The sequence below is a fragment of the Anomalospiza imberbis genome, chromosome 1 (assembly GCF_031753505.1).
Source record: "Anomalospiza imberbis isolate Cuckoo-Finch-1a 21T00152 chromosome 1, ASM3175350v1, whole genome shotgun sequence".
Lineage (NCBI taxonomy): Eukaryota > Metazoa > Chordata > Aves > Passeriformes > Viduidae > Anomalospiza > Anomalospiza imberbis.
Genome location: NC_089681.1, coordinates 98,773,729 through 98,797,047, shown reverse-complemented (window position 1 = coordinate 98,797,047; position 23,319 = coordinate 98,773,729). Strand labels below are relative to the sequence as shown.

General features: G+C 35.3%; 1 protein-coding gene across 12 annotated transcripts in view; it reads right to left on the bottom strand.

Annotated features, from left to right (window-relative positions):
- Positions 1 to 23,319, bottom strand: part of SUGCT (succinyl-CoA:glutarate-CoA transferase) — a 322,387-nt gene that overhangs the window by 237,927 nt on the left and 61,141 nt on the right. For all 12 annotated transcript variants that reach the window (XM_068201853.1, XM_068201767.1, XM_068201802.1 and 9 more), the window contains one exon: positions 17,582 to 17,677. In XM_068201853.1, the coding sequence (XP_068057954.1) occupies positions 17,582 to 17,677 (96 nt within the window). The remainder of the gene's footprint in view (positions 1 to 17,581; positions 17,678 to 23,319) is intronic.

Here is a 23,319-nt window from a genome sequence, read left to right as displayed (position 1 = left end):
AAAAATCCAATATATCTTGTTCAAACAGTACATGAAATCAGGAAAGCTCACAAGAAGCAGGAGGGGAAGTTCAACCCTCAACTGAACTGTTACAAATGGCAAAAGTAAATTTAGGGCCTGGAGGGGGTGAGAGCAGAGAAGGATGTGAGGGCTGAAATCCTGCAGCAATTTTACAATTGCTTTTTACAAATCATTCCTCTCCAGATGACGCAGAACAACCTTGCAGACAAGGCAAGAATACCTGAAAAGAAATAAAAAGACACCTTCCCTACAAATTTGTCATCTTTTCATTTTTAATTACCCTAATTACTGAAATTCAGAGAAACAATAAGAACATATAAAGGATAATAAAGCATGTTAAACCCCTTCCTTCTAGCCCATTCATGATCAGAGAGAAAATCACCTTATTTGGAATTTATTTTTCTTTATTCTGAGATATATTCATTAAGACACGAATACCAGAATCTACACTATTTCTGCTCACCCCCATGTCCATACAAACAGAGCCCGAAGCAAATAAATACTTTTCCTGTTTACGTAAAAAAATTATGCAGGATTTCCTGAGAACATGATTTTCAAATTAGAGGCAAACCAAACTGAAGAGTATGTGTTTCCTTTACCACAGGAAATGTAGTGGATTTGGTTTTAAACTCAATTTATATATCAATTAAAAAGCTGGAAGTTCTTATCTGTGACTGAGTTGTGGCAACTTTTGAAAGTTGAGGAAAACAATTCTCTAACAAGTATTTAGCTGTTGAAAGTATCTTTTAGAAATGTTAAATCTAATAACTCTCCAGTGCATGTCTGGGATTTCTTTGTAATCTTCTTGAGCAATGTGTAATATTTTGGCAAAATCCCAGACCCTCTCAGTTAGTAGTAGTGGAGCAAAGGAAAGGTCATTAAGTGAATTTGTTGTCTCTCTTTCATATAAGTTTTAGAAACTTTAAACATAAAAGAAATCTTGCTGTACATTAACTTCACCCTGTTGCTGCATTCCAAAAACTTACTGCAGATTTGCATGTGCTCCATATGTATCTTTCCAAATCTGCCTTACCTGCCCTAAGCAATTACTGTGCATGTGCTGACCAGCTGTGAAGAAAGAGAGAGGGGGAAGGGGAAAGGGAAAACAACTGAGCTGCAGACTTGGAAAGCCAAGAGCTGAATTTCCTGGCTTACCCTGTGGCCCACTTAACGTCTGCAGTCAGGTGACCAAAAGAGGCAAGTAAATTACACAGGAGCAGGCACTGGATGTCAAACAAGAGATTATAGCCACACAAAATTACAAAATTCCAATTTCCTTTTCTAGTCACTGTAGCCTCAATGTGCTTGAGTTACACCCTAGCTTGGCAAATTTTTATGGTTGCTTCTCCACACTCTTGATTTCTAAGAGAACTGAGCATGATGTTGCAGTCCATATACTCCTTATTCAAGGAACTTGGTGAACTTGGTATTCTTAATTTTATTGACAGATTAATCTGAAAGAGCAATACTGACCTGTCTTGGTTCAGGGCAATATTGGGAGAGTACCCCTAAAGGGGTTCCTCTAGAAAGCAGATTCAATTGGCCCCCTCCCCTTCAACTGGTTCGGAAAAAAAATATTTCCTTGGAGAAAAGTGGAAAAAACTGTTTATTAAACAAGAAAATCTAAACAATATTTAACATTAAAAACTTGTTGTCACTCTAAAAGAGGGACAAACTCAGAAAAGTCTTCCCCCCCACCAAGGCTGCAGCTCGGCTCACTCAGTCTCTTATCAGCCCCTCTGGTGCTGGAAATGCCGCGGCCCAGGCCCGGCCCGCTGGGCCACAGGTGCGAGCTGCTGGTGCTCTTCTTGGTGTTCAGTCCAGAGCAGGTTTGACCAGGTCCAAAGAAAAGGAAAAGCCACAGTCTAGGGAGCTTCTTTGCCTCAGCTAACTAAAACTAACTAAAAAGCAGAGAGCTCTGTCTCGCTGTCTGTCCATCCGCAGACAACACAGTCCAGGAGAGGAATGTGGAGGAGTGAGTGCAGCTTCTGGAAACAAACTCCATGCTTCTTCTCCCTCTCTTCACTGCTGGAACAAGTCTTAAAGGTGCAAAACTTATTATTCAGCATAAACAGGACAGACGATTGGGGATAAAAGCATCATACAGTCAACCTAGGACATGACCTCAGACTGTTTGCCTTACTACTAACATGTGATTTAATGTGATACAGCTCAATGCAGTAGGATATCAATTGATTGTCACAGTTATATGTAGCTGTATGAACAACAACCAAGAATTTGATTTCTTAAAAAAATTTGAAAATTTGATTTCTACATAGTGAGAAGAGGATTTTACAATCATTCCACTAGTTTTTAATACTTAACCTGCATTTGCAGCAAGATATGTTCTGTAAGTGAATATCAAATATTGGGCTCGTGGATGTTAGAAAATTAAAGAAAAAATATCTAGCTTGTTTGAGTTTATTCACAGTTTTTAGTATTCATATTAGAAGAAAACAGAGAACTAGAATGATAAAAAGTAAATTCTGAACTTTTAGAAGTCTATCACTTCCAGCATCCCTTTTTATCTAATACATTTTCACAATTTTATTTTCTATCACTGGTGGCTATTCATGAAGTATAGACTCAGAAATATATTGAAAATAATGGTTTTGGTACAAATTACTGTTAAGCAGGAAAGCTTAGTCCAAATGGCAGGGAGATATTCTTGTCTCTCATCTTTTTTTCTGGTTACTTGCTTGAAAGGCATAGCTCTTACTTGGTATTTTAAAAGTCCTATCATATGCATTGGCAGTGTTTTAATTTCTTATTTGATGCTTCCCAGCGATAGTTTATGAGCTATAGCTTAGCTCATCAGCTCAAAAAGCAGCTGTCTGCAATATGGGTTCAGCTATTCCCCTATTCTGCTATACTTCAAATATTTTTTAAATGCTATGCTAATCCCTCAACAGTAAAAAAGCAGCACTATATTAATTCACATGTGGAAACACAGCGTCTTCCCTACCAGACCTGAAACTGCCATCATGCCATCACTCAACCACCAACTGCAGCCACTTCCACAATGGTGCCAGTGATATTCAGTCTGCAGCTTTTCTAATGCTCATTACAACCATTTTACTTATATGTTTTAAGATATTCTTAGAATGCGACATCAGAACAACTACAATGGATTTGAACACATTAAATTTAGTGACTACTAGGTTTGTCTCTTAGCAGCCTTTCAGACGTTAAAGGTCTGCTTATTCCCTAGAAGACATGGGTGCAGAGCTTGGAAGCAATGTTATTAGAAATAATTTTGGGGTAGGGATGTCCAGGGGGGCATGTCTTGATGGAATTACAGCAGATGGTACAGTGAATGATTACACTATGCCAAGCCACATACTGAGAATCACTCAGATCTACCAAAAATCATAAAGCTGGTTTAAAAGCCATGAGATGCTCTGAAACAGAAACTCTCAGCATTTTTTGCTTTCAGTATTTTGCTTCAGGGAGAAGCTGCCTTTCTTTCCAAGTCCTGATGAGTTGATACATTACTGATGAATCTGGTAAGTCTGATATACATTACCAAAAAAAATACCACTTACACCCAGACAGTAAAGTGCTTACTAAATCTTACTTTAGCTCTTGCTAAATCAAGAACAGGGTCTTGCTTCCCTCAAGGAACTGAAATCAAAGATGCAAAAAACAAATAGCTGACTAAGCTTTTATTAAAATGGAGGATAGACAAAGTCTGGGATGCTGCCAAGTCATTTTCAGTAATTATGTGGAGGAGTCAACTGTCTTCCTTCTTTTTCCTCCAAAGGAATTTTTAGAACTCATAATATAGGGGGAATAAAACATTCATCATTGTTTTAAATTCTGTTTCCAGGTGAAATTCTTAAACCATAACACAGAAATTAATCAACAGGTCTTACGTGTCCTTGAAGCTGTACTAAACTTGCACTTTTAAAGGATTCAATTGGATTTGGGTGACTAAGTCTGCATGTCTATGATGCTGGGCACAGTAATCAATTTCAGTGACTAAGCTGAGGTGTCTAAGATGCTTAGCACAGTAATCAATGCAATCTGAAATGAACTCATGACCCTCTTGACTCCTATGAACATTGACAATCTCCAGGAGCAACCCATCTGCCTACTATTTACAGTCTGCAATGTGTTACTGTTTTAGTTGCTTGGTATTTGCATGAAAAGAATACCTATGACTCTATTCTGCACTACACAAACATATACTCAGTGAATTCGTTAGCAAGGGTACAGCAGCACACAAACATAGCTACATTCAATCTAATTTGAACTAGATTGTGAAAATGCTGTGTTGAGAGCATACTTCTGAAAATACAGTGTTTTCAAGTGCTCTGCTAAAACACTTGCTAAGATTTTTTTCCTAGAATCCTTGCAGTAGAGTCTGAGGAAGCTACACACTATCACACTGGGGACAGAAGAGAGATACTAGAGATTAGAAATGTGCAAACAGAGTGGTTGAATTAAAAAAAAAATAAAATCAAGCAAATTATATGTCAGCACTTCCCTCTCAGAAGGACACACGTACATTCACCACCAAACAACCAGAGGAAGGTTAACAGCCAATATTGTCTTCCAAAGCTCAAATACATTGACTAAGGTGTCTGTCTCTGCACACCAGACTACAGGGAAGGGCAGTACAATTTAACTAAGACCACACGAGAAAACAAATTATCAACTGGTTGGATATCACCCAAAGGGGTTATGAACTCTTAGTCAATGTGAAAAAATACTATCAACTCATGGATCATATATGGATCAATTCATGGATCATTTCAATATTCTCATTAAAAACACAGCTATGGAGAGAGGAAAGGACGTACATCAAACTTGAAGATCCACAAATCTAGAAGGAAATTACTGATAGATAGAACTGAAAATGTTTGCAGCTAACTGGGAGATGAAATATGAAAGCAGAAGGTAAAATTCAAGAATAAAAATCAGCTGGGAGGTTGTACAATTAGGCATGAGTAATTCACTGACAGGAATAATTTGTATGCAAGAGAAAAGGATCCAGAATCTATGTGTTTCACAAACTGAATATGAGTTAAACAAAGGCTCCTTTGAAACAGCAAGGTAATATTAAAGTGGCATTTTAGATCATCATCAGAACCCACAAGATTCACAAAATATTCTTTCTATTGTACTTCAAGATGATGAAACTGGAACTGAAGTAATGTGCTGCATTTGTTTCTGGATGCCACAAAACTGTTGTGTTCCAAAAGGAAAGTATAGAGATTAACAGTAAATTCTAGAACATGTAATCCAAGAGGAAAGACTGAGCAAACTGGGAAGGTTTAACCTAGAGAAGTCTGAGACATACCAGCCTATAAGATCATAGAAGATACTGAAAAGAGGAAAGAATATGTCTTCTCTACTAGAAATCTTTTCTTAATGTCTGATCTGAATACTCCTAGCATATTGCCTTGTGTGCCACTGAGATAATAAATAGTGAAGCACTAGAATTAACTGCCTGAGGGGTTGTGGAGTCCCAGAATAAGTCAGGCAAATATCTTTGTAAAGCAATATTGTTAAAGATAATCTTACATAGAGAAGGGATAGCCCCACCCAAGACTGTTTATGATTGTTCCCTGCTTGCAGCATTGAAACTAGCTCCTGTACATTGCACTGTTCAATGCCATGCAGTCACAGCCTGCAAGACACAAATTATTTCTTTTCAACATCTTACAAACAGCCTACTATTCAAATAGAGACAAAACAGGAGAAAAGTAGAAGGCACAAATCAGCTCTTTAAAAGATGAAGCAAGGGCATGCAAAAGCGCCCATCTCAAATCCCAAAACCAGCAATCAAATCTCAAAACATAGACAGAAATGTGATAAAAAACAAAGCAGCACAAATTTTGGAAATAACTACCACTCTGTTACTTGCTGTAATCTGGAATGGGTGATTTCAAGAAACTGCTCTACCTTGTATTAAAAATGGATTAGGAGCACTCTCCCAAAAATCAGTGGCACATTAAACAAAGTTGCAACACTCAAAACATAAATAACACAGCTATTTTGCAAGCAAACAGAACTAAATTTCTTAGTTGCAGTCCAATGTCTTGACTACAAATCATTTATTTTATCTTTTCTAATCTGACAAAGGCTTATACTACTCAAGTTCGAGGAAGCTTGCACAAGATGTACAGGAAACCACTATAAAAACCACTGACACTCTCAGTTGCTTTCAGCACCTGGTACTTGAAAAAAGAAACTATTTAACTGTTTTCTCATCATCATTATTACTCAAAACTGTTAAATGGCAGGAAATAAATTACTTAATAATATCCAAGGGGCTTCAAAAGGTAACAGTGAAAAGACAGCATAATTATGCAGGAGTGCTAAGAGGTTTCACTAATATCATTCTCTTAAACGAGGTACCTGATCAGACTCTTAATACAAATATACATACTATTGCTGCCCATGGCATTCCTCATTATTCATGGGTTGAATACATCAGTAAACACTGTACGTATTAAACAAATCTCAGATTATTTCCTAATTTCAGCAGTCATGTAATGGCCATTTATACTTCCTATTTATCTTCCAGTTTTGACAAAATGGTGAATGTCAACTGAGCATGTAAAAATGGGTAACATTAGGAAAAAAAAGTGAAATCATAAAATTACTTCAAGACATTCAGTCCTATACTACATCCTTAAATAAAATACTTTACGCTTGTACACAAAAGAGAAAAAAATATTCTTGGTTTTGTGGAAGCACTAAAATAAGACTCAGGGTCCATTGTTCTAAGCCTCAAGCCAAATTAAAATGCAGTCTCTGCCCCAGTGAGCTAAGTTAATAATTTGTGTATACTACAAAAGCCTTTGTTGCATTGTTACAACTATTATTCATGGTCAAAACTCTCTAGACACTACCATAACCACATATGCCAAAAATAAATTTGACAAGATTAAAACATGTCTCTGATGAGAAGAGACATGATCATACGTCGGTGTTTGTAGTATTCTATATTCCTTGTCTTTGTTAGGATTTAACTGTTACATAGATTCAGCTAATGTTTCTCTACTTGAAGCAAGTCACATCAACTTCCTATTTGTTCATTACTATGGCCATTCCACATTAAGAACAACTAATATTCACTGACAGCAAATTAAAGGATAACCTTTTGTCTACTTTTTATTTTTTCTAGAAAAGAACGGCCTTTCCCCTAAAAAATTAACTTCTGCTCTTTACCCTGGTAGCTTTCTAAAACAAAAAATATATAAAAGAATATAAAATATAACATATGAAATATAACATATAAAATATAACATATAAAATATAACATATGAAACACAAATTTGGTCTTCCATATTGTTACAACTTTTTGAAATTTCTAGCTTCATCTACCTAGAAACACCCAGGAATAGATAGATGACTAATGATGTAAAGCTAACATGCCAAAAATTAAAACGTTCACCACACAGGGACATCCTCATTCAAAATTTGAGTACCCTCAACTTGCTGTAGCTGACATAAACAAAGATCACAGTCAAACAATTTGTTTGGCTTCTGTTACCTCAGCCTTAGAGATCACTCCAGCAGAGTAACCTCACTTCTGCAGGGTTAACTGGATTTGGAGTCATCAGTGTACCTAATAACTAACAGCTATTGTGCAAAATGATCCATAGTGAAACAAAGCAAAAAATATGGAATATAGACAAAGGAAGCCCAAGAACCTTTTAACAGTAAATCAAAAAGAAACTGCAGCTGGTAAGCAATAGGCAAATTTTAGGCATAGAACTATATGCTGTTCTCCTGCACTGGCAAGAGAACACCTTAGATGAAGGAGACATTTGAATGTGTTGCTGTTAAAACCGAAAGCAAGTTATTCTTGGGTGCATTAAACACATGTGAAAGTTCTTTGTGTTACTCAAAAACATGTAGAATCCACTTAAGGTACTTGTTGGATCTGGACACACCACTAGAAGAGGTGATCAAAGTGGAAATTATATCAGAGATAAAATCAAAAAGATACAAGAGGTTTAAAAAATATAGCCTTGGGGGAAACATGAATGGACTGACTTCACATAATCCAGGAATAAGAACACTGTAGATCTACATATATTTATGTATGTAAAGACTTGCTAGATGCAACATGACGATCAACTGCCATAACACATCACTTAATATATAACCAAAAGCCTATCCCTAAATTCAGGTTCTATCTTCCTTATTGAAAAGAGTTATTTCTTTTACTCCTCTCAGTGGGCATGAAAAACTACATAAACAAGACTGTAGCATGTATTGCAAAACTTCTGGTGAATAGAAATTGGAAAAAACATCTGTCAAAACTATCCTAGATATAAGTGAATGAAAGTGAAGGTGTAGACTGGATAAAACTAGTTGAGGTTCCCTTGGGAATACAGATGTAAGATCAATTTCTCCAGCTTAATTTGTATTAGGAGAGTAAATTCCAGACACTGAGTACTGCATGTTTCAGTGAATGGTCAGGAAGTATGATTTTATCAAAACAGAGGACTACTTTAAAAAAAATTTTCTCTCACCTTTACTCTAATCCCTCATAACACAACAGAATTACTACTGATTAAAAAGTAAGGAAATCAAAACAATTTTGGTAATAATAGTGGTTTAATAATAGAAAAAGCCTTAGATTACAATTTTTAAGTTTTTTTGCCATTAATTTTTATTAGTGAAAGCATTAAATAATTAATAATTAAAAATACCTGTGTTAGCATCATGCAACATTATATCTATGTTGAATGTAACAAAGGGCATGAGAAACATTTAAAAACACTGCGTAGTTAAAGCTTATGTTCATAACCAGATTTAGCGTTTAAATCTTCAATACTTTGGAAAGACAACTGGACTGTACTTCTTAAGTTCATAAGTCATTTTTGAAAATAGAACAGAAATCCTCTCACTACCCTTCCCATTAAATTCTCAGGAGTGACAGTGTACTGGAGTACCACAGTTGTGATTCCAGTGGAACTAACCTTATTGTAGCAGAAAGGCAATAATTTTCAAGAAAACAGTATAGCCCATACGAAATTTATTTGCAGGCATCAGTGCTTGGAAATTAACTTAATGACCAGGTTTGATGAAATGTCATCTCACTGTGAAAAGAAGGGGCCATCTTGCAAAGTAGCAATCTGTGAAAAGAAGGGGCCATCTTGCAAAGTAGCAATCAGGTTGTGCACCAAAACTTTATGAAGCAGTGCTTCATATCAAATATATCTAGAGATACTAAACAAGCTTCACAAACTCCACTGACAGATTGACCCACTCTGTGAACATCCTCGCTGCATAATGCAAAGTCTCCCATCAAAGAAATAAAAATATATGTAGTTTATATAGCAACTATATATATATATCAAACAACCTCTGGAGAGACCTGTTTCAGAGTTTCATGGAGATAAAGCACAGACTTCGAACATATGCATTAAATGTGAGCAGAAATGCAATTCTCATGCTCGGAGAAAGAAGAATGTTGTGATGAGATGTGGGGAACAAGCCTTTCTTTAGGGAAGTAAATGCTATGTGAAAGTAAGTGGTTTACATTCTTGAGGACAATATGCAAAAGAGTGAAACAGCTTTGAACAGCTTTATGTTTCTGGTGGCAGATGGCTCCCTTTTGGCTGAACAGTGGTAAAGGTTCTTTATCAGGTCTATGAGTACAATGAACCTTCACATCGCTGAAAGAGAAGCATCACTCTATTAAAAGCAAGTTCATAAGCAAGTGTTAATCCCCATGCAAAGTAGCATTTATCATTTTTCATGCAAGTGCTCATTCCAAGAGGATTATCACTTCCGCATCTTGCCCTCTGGCTGACTATACAGGGCAGAGAAATTCTTTATTCCATATGGAAGGGGAAAGGCAGGTTGGAGGAAGCTGTGATCTCCAGCTTCTAGTTTCACTGTAGCTCCTCCAAGCAGAAAATGGGAAAGAGCACAGGCCAATGTTGCAGCAGTTGCTCTTCAATGAGAATATGGAAATGGCTTCCCAGAAGCTGTCTAGCAGTTACTAGCATGTGCTGTACTATGAAGATGGGTAGAGGGAGGCAAGGGGTGAAAGAACTCTTTGCTAATATCAGTCAGTACAGATCCTATCAGCCCACCCAGCTGAATACTCAGACACACATCTGACCTGTCTTTATACAGGGTATTTTATTTAAGGCAGATTTAAAGTGATTCTAATTTAAGCCACTCAGGTATTTAAGCATCGTTATGTGGCAAAGATATGTAAGTATATAAATCCACTTATGTAAGTTTCTGAAATTTGAGTTCCCTTTCCTAACTAGATAATCATTTTTCTAAAGAACTGCTCTTTTAGTTATATAGAGCTTAGAAAAGCTCACATTTGGGGTGGAATTATATTAATCACATGATCTTTTTGTTTTCCTTTGGGACATAATGCCCTGACATCTATATTCATGTCTCTCCTTGCAAAGAGTTACCAACTACATGCAGCTCACCTGGGTGCTCTTATATAACACACCTACCCATGCAACAATTGTAAGCAAAAATACATAAAGACGCACACTAGACTAAGTGGCGCATCAAACCCATCACAGAGAGAACTGTAATATTATTTTGTAACATGCCACACATATATAAAGTCAAAAGCACTGTATATAGAAAAACAGCTAATAATGCTGGTAATTTTTATCCACCATCCTTCACGGCTCTTCAGAAATAAATACTGCAACAAAAACTAGATTACATGAATGACATCTAGTGGACATACCTTTCCATAACAATCAACTTTTCCCAACCAAAACTGACACAAGCTTCACACGGTTAAAACAAGCACCTATTTATGTATATGTGTATATATATATATATATATATATATATATTTTTTTTTTTTTTTTTTTTTTTTATGCAGGACGATTGTGTCAGAAGTCATTGAGCAATACTGATACACAGATTTCTGAGTTATCTTTCAGACTGTTTAAATATGTTTCAGCTCATAAGTGGCTGCATTGTATAGTAATACAATGACTATGAAACATATGTTAAAAAATGAAAAGCAAAGTTCATTCTTCTGCCTTTGATCCAATAAATAGATTAGAAGAAGTAGTGATCCAGCTGCAGTCAATATTTCCTCTACAATCCCACAGATCCTGCTTTCATCACTTTCCAACCAACTACAATGTGAAGAGCCCTCTACTGATCAGGGGTCTGTTAAACTGTTCTTCTAAGAACTAAATTTGACACGAATATACAAATCTATAATATTCAGTAGCCTTGTAACATGTTTGCTGTAAATAATACCAACTAGATTCCTCGCCTCAGTAATGGGCAAATGTGGAGGAAACAATTAACAGTACACATAAAAGACAAATGTCCATCAAATGACATTGAACATGAGTACACCTGTATTCCTATCCTAGTTAGAGTTTTTCTCATGTATCCACGGACAAGTGACAGAAGAATAATCTTAATGTACATTCAGTTTAAATTAGTGTAAATAAATATGTCAGTACAAACACATATTCAAATACATATATAAGAATAGTCTGTGACATTTTCCAGAAGGAGAACAAAAATTAGACTGTCTCACTTGCCAACTATCTTTCCTTAACAATAATTGTGATTATCCATACCTGTTTTGAAAATTCAAAGTTAAGTGACATTAAAAATATCTTACAGTCATTGCTTAAAATTAAAAGGTGCTGGAGGATTTCCTTCCAGAAAAAAAAAAAGTGTCGGGTTTTCAATTAATAATGCATTTTATTTCAATCTGAAAATTCCCTGTGTACAGGTAGAAGCTGTCTGTGTGCATTCCAGGTCAGCCTCTCTAAAGTGCTGTCTCTGACAAGAGAGGATATATATGAATGAATTTAAAACTACATCTCATATCATACACTGGGAGTATATCTAAAACTGCCCAAGGCAAAACTACCAGACTGGTTTCCAGACAGCTGCTCTGCCAGGAGAGAGGCTTGACAACACACTGAAGGACAATCCCCACAAGATTATTAGTATAATGTTGTCAGGTTTGAATAACTAGAATTAATTACTCATCATTTATGAGTTTTCTACAGAGATTGCCACAGATGATTACTATGCCTTCTCAATTACTAAAATGGCAAAGAAAAAAAATCCATACGCCAGCACCTTTTACCAAGCAGAGTGCCAACTCTAGTCCTCTATATTCACAATAAGACCAAATTGTCGGTGAAAAGGGCACAGTGGTTAATCTCATCACACCACAGTAGGAAACATCTGAAAAAAAAATCTAGTAAGGAAATCTACAAATAGAAAATTGTTCAAAAAGAAAGAAAGAAAGGGGGAAAGTCCTGCAAATTATATTCTTGTTTTCTTGTTTTACAGAATCCATTATGACATAAGATTTTCTGGTTTCACTCTTTCTTGTGCCTTGTAAGATAAAGACATAAAGGAAGAAGAAAGTTAAAAAACAAACCTATAGGTAAGTAGATCAAGGCCACTAAATTATTGAGTATTTCTCATATGAGTAAAGACATTTATCATGAGGATGGCCAACTCTTCTTTGGAAATATTATCCATGTAGTGTGATAGAACACACTTTGCTACTTGAGAACACAAACTTTCTAGTCAACTGATCTGTGAATACATTTGATTTTCATGTTTAGTGGTATATATGCTTCATTTCTTGGAAGAAAATTATAGGAAAATGGAGCCCCAAGGCAGTCTAAATAGTCCAGATGAGTATTATGCAGATAATGTTCACAGAGTAAGAAGGGTCATCTTGCATTGCCTGAATTTAAAACTTCCCCCTCCACAAAAAAAAAATCTGTATTTTACTATATTTCCTGTGCATAAGTTCCATCTTCTCCTAGACTGGGCTAATAAAGAGCAGAAAGATTTTCTTCCATTTTAAATATATTTAAGGAGAGTCTCATGTACAAAACAAAATTTTGCAAATAATCAAAGTTCTATTCTTTGTGGCTTTTGATTCCAAGAGTCATTAACTGCAGAAGTATCCAACAATACCACATAAAGACAGACAAGAAAATGAGTACATATCACCATTCTTGCATCAAATAAGCAGTTTGAAATTTCTAAATGATTGACATTATTCTGCTGTCCTCTTCACTGAAAGAAAAAATAAAGGAGACTGAAGTTCTGAGAGATTCTCTTGAGCTGAGTTAGAAAAATTGTTGCACATTGTGCCTTTGTGTGAAAAGCCAGATGAATCAGGTCAATAATTGAATTTCTCTGTTCTGGTGATGAGACACAAGTGACATGAGTGGGATTTTCTTTGTAAGACTCTTGGACAGTATGAAACTGTATGACCAAAAAGTATGAGATGCAGATGATAAAAATAATGCTTAGATATCTTATCTAAGACTGTGCTCATCTTCCTAATACCTCATACCTTTCACTTCCTTGTGAACTTAGACTTTGATTTTCATAACATATTTAACTGACTTTGGCACCGAGATAATTTCCTCATATGAAGGAAATTTTATGCCTAGCACAAGCAGAAGTTGATACTTAAAGTATTCAAGCAAGGCTGTAACAAACCATTAGTGTTAGGTCTGATGAGTTATTACAATGCATATGTCAGTCAACAGAAAAGGTAATTGATTAAAATAATTTTTTTACTGTCTCATGTTTTTTAACTTCCATTTAGAATGGCTGCGCCCTTTGCACGTTCTGAAAATAAAGTGAACTATACTTGAGAAAACCCTGTGAGTCTTAGGACCAAAATCGGGAACAAAAATAATATCATATTCATTAGATATCTGCAAGAACTTGGTTTCTCAGTTTTCTAGATAGACGTCCATCATTATAGCCTGAGAGGAAACAGCTCTATACCTTTTGTTGAAAGTTTGCCTCTGCCCAGTTGCCCAGGGTGTCTGATGGCAGGCTGAAAAGCTGCCACATGAAACATCTTGAAAACATTCCAGTTAGATAGATTTTCTCAGGAGAATGAATTCCAAGTGGGCCAATTGAAAGATGAAAATGTGAATGTCCAGATCTCATGCATGGTACAGGCAAGAGAGCTACATTACTGAAACCACTAGAATGACGGAAGACCTTATCACCCCAAGTGAAAGACAGTAAGAACTTTACTTTTCAGCACAATTACGTCAACCGGTTGCTTTTAAGCCTTGATTTCCTCTGGATAATCATGGAGCATCTATTGCTAAGCAAGGTGTCTCATTATAGAAACTGTTTTTTAAAAAATTGTACTAATTATATTTAAGATACAGCCCAGAACTCAAGGTTTGTGTTTTAACACTTGAAACCAAGCTAAGTGGGATCTGATTACATTAACTGTCACAGGAGTGACCTAATCAACCTACATTGCTCTGATTAAACAGCAGATATCCTCAAAGTAGGTAATTTCTCATTAAGGTTTCAGGACTCAAAAATCTATTTCTCATTTTGGCTGATAAGAATCTAGAGTACTTCATCTTTGTGGCATATTGCAAATTTCACCTCCATTGAAAATCTGTGGTAAACCTTTACAGTTAGTTTTACAGGAACCATAGGAGACATTACATACATCACATCCTTTTCTTTGGCTTCTGGTAATGAACACAGAGAACTGAAAACTCAGACATTTCAGAGGATCATGTCACAATGTCAGCACATTGTAAACAAATGAGAAAAACCTTAAGAATATGAAAGCCCTTGCACACCAAACTTAACATCTCAGACCAGACCAGAAACAGAATTTCAAATACGCTAATAGTTTCAGGGAGGAGAAAACCCATCTTCCTATTAATGCTTAATTTTTATATTTTTAAATACAAAGAAAAGTAATAAAGGTCAATCTAGAGAACACATTCAAGGACAAATTATGCTGCTAGTGTTTCAGTCAAGAAGCAATAGCAAAATTCAGTGAAATAACAGAGATACAATCAAAGGTAAATTTGACCTTGTAAATATAAAAAAAAATAGAGCCATTTGCAAGGACATTTTGAACAAATTTATTCCAGTGAAGCTCAATAAAATAAAAGCTACCATAGTATTCAATATTGAACACTTACTGTAACAATTGTGAGTAAAAACGTACTTTTTACGTACATTTTTAGGATGCTTTTAACAGGGTTTTTTATTATTTTGGTCAATGCTCTAATGTGATTCTGATCAGACATCTCTCACACTGAAAAATGATGTAAGTTATTTTGATTTTGCCTTTTTAATTTCTATAAGAGGATCTCATGTTTGCCCAATCCTCTGTGATTTAACATAATCTGACACTTTTTACAGGACTGCATGCTCTGTATCACTTCATAATCTATTACCTGTATAAACACTCAAAATACAGCAAAAGAAAACAAAATAAAGGACATGTGAAAAAACAACCAACAGTTTGCTACCACCTAATTGCTCTGAAATATATAGAAATTCAATTTTCTGAAATGTGTTTTTCGTTATTTGAACAAATTGTAGTTCACTTGCATAAAATACCTTGAAATAAAAAAAAAATATAATGATTAGTGTAAGTCTTTAGTTTAGTAAGCATATTCAGTAAGTAGAATAAGGAATGAAAGTCAGGTTTCAGAGATCTGTTCTATATTACAAATTACTATTACAAATGAGCTGTACGAGAAACTGTAAAACCAGTACAATAGCAACAGTGAGGGTTAAGTCAAGTTTATGAAGAACTTTGCAATCTAAGTATAGCTTAGGTGAGTAAAGGAAAAGCATATCTCTAAAACCCAAAATATTCTTATGGTTACAATCAGAATTGCAACAATGGTAGCTGATACTATGTTAGGCCGTAAGCACATACACATATAACTCCATCCATAAAAAATCCACCTTAATTATTGGTTTATGAACAGGAAAATTCAGATTAAATTTGTTTATAATATTTCTAATACCTACTACAGAAACAGCACACAGAAACACAGGAACGATCATTTTATTAGGATATTTTTCCAAAAACGTTTTACTTTCACAATGACTAATCAAGATTAAATCAAAAAACAGCTAAAACAATCTCCTAGACCTAAAGAGTTGTCTATAAAAACAGAAACAAAGGCTACTCAATGTATGGTTTTCATTATGACTGTGGAAAAACAAAGGCCAAAAGGACATAAAAGAACACAAATTTCAGTTGCTCAGCAAAATGCCACATGATGAAGATAAAATGCTTTGTTTAGCCAGGTTTTTGGATTTGCTTATGCAAACTTCCGATACTTCAGGTCTGTTTTATACTTTCAACATACTAAAGTTCAAAAGACTTCCACCAAAAGGTCGCATCATAGAAACACAGCAGAGTGTAAATACTTGGTTACACTGGGTCATGAGAGCTGGTTCTAGAAAACACACCCATACTGCTACACCAATATCACTGGAGACAAGAATACTGCAGGACTAAACTAGTTCTTGCAGAAAGAGTCACAACACCTCCCCATTGGTCTGAGACAATCTGCCATTTGTTGTAGTTAATTCATAACAAGACAGTTGATTGTGCAGTAGTACAAGTATTGGAAAAAGTCTCCTAGATGAAGTAGACTTAGTCCTTACAAAACCAGCTCATTTTGGTTTTAGACCTGAGGAGGTCTGGCTGTTACTAGCTAGTGAAAGAGCTTTGCATAATAGTGGAAAATATTTGCTTCAGATTTTATGGTCACAAGCAGCAAATCTTTCAATTATTATCACCATGATCTTCACCACTGGGAAGACTATACACTAAATTTCCCTCAATTTCTCCAAAAAGAAAGGAGAAGGTAAAGATACTCAGCAGTGTTTAGGTGCAGCTCTCCCAAACAAATGCTGGAAACTGCCGCTCTCAAGACTTAAAGGACTCTGGACATAAATTAAGAAATACAGGCTCTGCCTAGCTAGATGCAAACATGACTACTTGATAAGAAATGACAAAAAATAAGAAACAAAGAATAGATTTTTTTTTTAATTAAATATATGCTCAAGTTTCCATAAGACATAACCTCCATATAAGAACACAAAATGAACAGCTAGAAAAGAACAAAATTTTTGTTTACTAGAAGAGTTTACTGTACTGGTCAAAAGTAAGATAAAACTTGCAGTGAGATTATTTTTTTTCCTGTGTTTGTTTATATGATGAAGGTCATGTTATTTTAAGGAATGTCAACCCTTCATTAGGTGCAGCAGAGTATGAATTCTGCTGAGGAAATCTGAGTTCTGTTTAATTCCTTTTATCAACCTGTTGTCTCACTGAGGTGGTGATTTGTAGCAAAATCAATAGAAAATTACAAATATGTAGCACTGCCAGAATATCTTGGTCATTTAGACTGCTCTTGTAGACCCACAAGATAAAACCACCAAATTCAGAGGGAAAAAATTTAAAGATATCAGTTTATAACTAGTATGGAATGGAAGTCAGGTAACCCTTAAAAAAAAGGTTTCTCTGTTAGGTGAAAACCCATCAAGTCATCACGCTAGCTTTAAAGTCATCCAGTTTCAGCAAACGCCTTTGATCTATTTCAGTGTTCTGTTACTAATCTACTGCTGATGAAGAAATATGCGAAATGCAGAAATGACAATAAACAACAGAACCTTGTCATACCTCTACACAGACACATTACAGACTACAGGTCATGGGAAAAGTCAATTCTCAATCTCATAATACGCAAAATAATGAATTCCAAGGGAAAAAACCCTAATGCTTTCTGCTTACCTGATATGGAACAATACTTCCATGAGCAGTACCCCAGCGTTTTGCTTCAATTTTGCAATTAAGGTAATTAGCTGCTACATGGGTGAGACATGCAACCTGAAAATGGAAAAAAAGTATATTACTCAGGAAAGCTGCAACTTCATTGACAATTTCTCTGTGATTTCTTTCTACGTGCTTCAGATACATAAGTTAACATATTTATGTCATAAAAGTATCCTTTAGACAATATATATTTTGTATACTTTTTTACTATGAGAAAAACTCAGGCTACAGCTACATCACAGAAGTGCTTGTTTAAGAACAACTCCATAAACTCAAAAATTAATATGTTCCCTATAACACCAGTAATGCTGGACATATGTAGCATTAAACTACCCTGAGATATAAGAGAGTGTTACCCTAAATATTTTGCAGAATAGTCAGCTGCAGCAGTGTCTTGTCTGAAGTTTAGTGGGAAGCATGATGTATTTGTGGGATAGAGCTCACCATTTCCTGAACCTCAATCCCATGCTTAAATCACAAAGACTTTTTCCTCAATTACAAGATTATCTTTTCATTTTCTCCTATGCTTCTCATTTTACATGTCCAAGCTATGGAAAATATTTCTAAATTCTTCAGCTCCCCACATGTTCTGTAATATTAATTAAGTCATGGGCCTTGATAAATCATCTGTCCTTAGAAGATAAGGGGAGATTTAGCAAGTTATTAGTCAGACATAGCTGGGAAAATATTAACTTTGAAGAAAATACAGCATACTAACTTAGGAATCAGAATGTGAGAGTATAAATATAGATATATATTGTAAGTATGATTATATCTTAGGAAAAATAAATTGAAATTTGTGATGCAGTAATGCATGAAAATCAGTGGTTCTGTTATAATCCACGGCAGATTTCTTATTCTTTATTCTTGGAGGGAATACAGTGTGTGATGATATCTGAAGCCAAGTAACACAATGAAGCATTACAGTTTCCATGGAAGGTTATCACTCTTTCATCGGACGTAATGCATTTTTTTAATTCTGTTAACTAGCTGCACCAGTAAGTGCAAGTGCTTGCCTCAACAGCAGACCATGTGAACAATTTTTTTCCAAAAATATTATTTTCTCCATATTTGTCTCATTAGATGAAAGAAATTTGCTTTGATGATCAAACTGTTTATACCTACTAATCAGTCTAGTCTACAACAAAACATGCAATTAATTCAGAGTCCACCATTCATATTCCAATATGTGATTATATCAGAATCCCCAGAAATCAAATGCCATTTCATTTTCTTGTCCTTTCTCCATATAGTCTGAAAAGAAAATGTGAATGTGTCACATTTAAAGAAAAAATTTAACTGTAAATCATACATGCAGCAATTTAGTACAGCAGAAAAACTGAGAAAATACATAGCAAATAAGTGTCTAACTACTGACAAAATTATATTTGTATATACTAACTAGAAATACAATTCGTTATTCCTGAGTACTGTTGAGAAACATTTTGTAGCTGGATTTCAGGTCCAGCTGTTTATAGCGCAGTGTCACGTCATTTGGCTAAAATGTTGAACCATGTCTGTTCTTGGGTCCCCAGGAAAATCTCAGTAGTTAAGGAAATGGAACTGGATGTATCTAGAAAGAATTGTTTTCCTAGTCTGCAACTTTTCTCAGCAATATAGAATGAAACACCATGATTAGAGAGAGAGTTAATGAATTACAAGAGTGTGTCACTTACTAGTAACACATAGCCTTGACCCATCGTTCCTGCCATTTTTCACTTTGGGGCCATACTCCATAGTGCTACTTTCTCTACCACAGCAAATGGCTTTGAAGTGATGATGAAATATTATTCATTAAATATTCTTCTGTATTTTTATGCAACACTACATAGCTGACACATTACACACAAAATTCACTGACAGGTGAGATACATCCATTACAACCAGCTTTTACTTCTAAAGAACAGGAATATGCATTTAACTTTCCAAATTTTCCATACAGGAAAAGCTGTATCAAACTTAACTCTGGGAAAGACATAGTGAATTAAAACCTAGTGAAACAGAAATCCCAAAATATTGATATTGAACGTAATTGAGCCAAGATTTCATGCTATCCATTTGTTTCTACATTCTATGCTATAGAATTAGGGATTGGAGTTTCATGAACAAAATTCTTCACAAAAATACTTTTATCCCTAAAAATATACCTTCTTAACACAGTGTTGCAAATTGCTTCAGCTTTCTTGATGAGATGAATGTAATATTTTTAGTAATGGAAAAAACCACACATCAAGATTTCCCCAAAGCATTTGTTCAGACTACACTAAGAAGAAGGGGATTAAAACATAATGCTCACTAGATACTGACATTAGACCTCTAAATCATCTGCTTCACACTTGTTTCAGTAGCAAGAGACCGAAAATGCCAGGGAATTCAGCGCTTAGTAAAGATGGCGATGTTGGAACTAACAGCTGCTCAGACTATATCCAGGTCTCAGTTCAACTTGGTACTTAATATGAAGAATAATTCCATTTCAGTCAATGTACTGACCACTTGCTTGAATGTATATGACTATGTAGCCTATAAAACTGGTTTGCTTATTTTTGTTTTTTCAATAAATCATGAAGGAAAAAAGCTTTTGGCTTCCTCTGACTTCCTTCTCTGTTTTGAGTACCTTATTCACAGTCAAATTAGCCAGACAAAATTAATTAGCAGTAGCCGTAGTATCATCACCAAACGAATAAATATATATAGAACAAAATAAATATATCAGGTTTTGTGTTTTATGTGAAAATACACCATTGAGTGAACTCTGTGGCCTTTTGCCACATTCATAATAACTTTCTGACAAGTTCGGCAAACTTAAAGATGGTTCTATTTTTACTGTCCCATGAAACTTTCCCCTGCCATGCCTTTCCCTTTCCTCTCTTCCTGGCTCAGTTTGTTATCTTTGGTCTTTCCAAAGATTTAGTCCTACTAAAAAGGCACTGTCCAAAAAAACCTTTCAGCATATACAATATATGTAATTAATAAAGAACACGAAGAATTGATCTACCTATATCTTACAGCTGTTAAGCAAACTGCTGAACTACAAGCATAAAAAGATATCCCAAATGAACATTTTTTTAGACATTATATCCTTTAGAAAACAATGTTTGTAACAATGTAAGACTATTTCTTCAAACTCCCCTGTAATTCAAGACTCAGGACCTCACTGATAGAGACACTTCTTGCAGTAGAAACATCTATAATATAATCAATCTCTCAAACTGGAGTTTGGATACAGCTGTATGACATATTCAGCTAAGTATTTTTAAAATCTATACACAAAACTCCTTTCCTGAAACCTTATAGACCCATTTCTTTTCTCCTTTAATTAAGAAATAATCCTCAAAAGTAACCTTTGAACTTACAACATTAAAGGAGATGTAATGCAATGATACAGACATCTCTGTATTCATTTGCTTGTAGAGACAGATCTATGCACTGTAAATATGTATTATCAAATATCTACAGATAAGCGTTTCTTTATTTCTCATCAGTAAAGGGAACACATATTTCAACATTCCTTTCTAATGTTACTGTTAATGGCCAAATCCCATATTTGTGTAACAGACTTACTTAAGTCAGAACAAAAAGAGAGCTGCATTAAGGTCTGAAAAGTTATGCTCAGATTATGATGAAATCAGACAGATGGGAAACAAGATATTAAAAGCCACAAGGTCAGCAGACAAAGAAAAGAGACAGAATTTCAAAAGATTTTTTTTCAAGATAGTAGATCAAACATAATTTATTACAATGAGTTCGCTGAGTCAATCAATCATTTACATGCAATTTCAACAAGTGTATATGAATAACAAAAGAAGACAGGTAACTGGAAAGAGAAAAGAACATTTTAATTATATTCTTTACTTTCTTCTCCCTCCAATTTTGTGTCTGCTGTCTTGCCACATATCTTAACAATGCTTTGACGTGAAGCCAAGTTAATTTATTTCTGTCTCATTCTTTGTTTGCTTTTTCTTAAAACAAGCATGTGGACTTATTAACTTTGAGACTCAGGCATTTTACACTGGCATAGGTAACTTATTTTATGCTATGCTAGAGAAGTAGTAACACAATTATTAATTTACAGTTTTGTAGGAAAAAAATCATTCTAGACAATTCCATGGCCTTCTGTTATGCAGAGACCAATAATCTTCCATTTACACCTTTTCCATACTTCTGGTGACATATTTAAAAAATCTTTACGCGAGAAAAATGTGAACATAAGACCACAATTCACATTTGGTGCACACTAAAAAAGGTCTCTTAAAATCACGGTTCCTATGCTAGTATTTACCTAATGACTGATTTTACTGTTTTATGTTTTCCCTAATAAGGATTTTGACACTTGGTAACATTTAAGTTTGACTAATTTTGCTTTTGCAGTTATTCCCTATTGCCCTTATAGAAGCTGCTTCCATGTACATGTGCATCAAGTAACTCTCAGCTCTTGCTCCTTGAGTCATTTTTGCATTATCCAAAAACCCAAAAACCCCACATCAAAACCCAAGACCTCTATCTCTACCAGGCAACCCCCACTCTTCCAGCTAATTATGCAATTCCTAAGCATCGACCCAACTGTTTCAGGATGTGGCACTATACTATATGAAGGGTGGTGTTCTATCAATTTTTACACAAGGAATTGTGTTTCAAACTCCTGCAAGAATTAACTGGGCAGAAGAAACCACAGCCTTGTGCAGAGGCAAGAGAGCTGCCATAATTCAAGGCAGCCCATCATGTAGGGGTCCAGCAGGAAACCACAGCATTCCCAGGTGCTATCAACAAACATCACCTTACATTCAGGCTTGTAAGGGCTGCCCATCTAGCCTGAAGTTGAGAGATCTGCAGAAGCTAAAAATCAGTTCAAGAATGGCATGCACCTTTAGGCAGGGCAGACATTCCCACCTGCAAGTACACAGCAAAGCCACTGCCCAAAAAGGAGCAAGATTCCACTTCTTCATCTGTGGTGTCCCTGCATCAAAACAGCAGGTCTGGCCTGTAAAAGTGAACTAAAAATAGTAAAACTATTATCCTGTAGGCCAAGGCTTAATACTATTAAGGAGAATTTTTGAAAAATGTCTGTGGTCATGTTATGAACGCTGTGCTCCAGTAAAAAGTGTTTTCTACTCAGTGACATTGATTTCTCTTAATGAAAAACTCCAGGAAATTATCATGAATTCACCCTTCACAAAAGAAAACTCCTGGCACTGAAGTATCCATAAATGGCATAATTCTGGCCACAACTATAATCTTGTTAAGATAAAATCAGATCTTTAATGACAAATAGCTAGAATTTTAAAATAGGTCTCCTATAGTGTCCTATTCTTGTACCTTCCAACCAGCCACTTAGGCAGGTATAGAAATCTGTGCCAGCAATATGGGGGATTTGATGATTAAATTTAGCCACCTGACCAATAGCACACAGCAAATCACAGTCACACAAAAGATGTGCTAGAAGGTGTTAATTGAACCAGAAATAATAAAAAACCCCAAACCATGCAATAAGAAAATAAGAGGTAATGTATGTGAATAACATATCTAGAATATGAATTCTCAGAGGTTAAGATAGATTAAAAGACTAAACAGACTTTAAGGTACAAGTTGTATAAATTTTCTGCCTGAAAATGATGTCTGATAACATCTTTTGCTTTATCAAAAAAACTTTAGACTACACAGAGAAACTGAGACATCTTCAAAAACACAATGCATTTGCA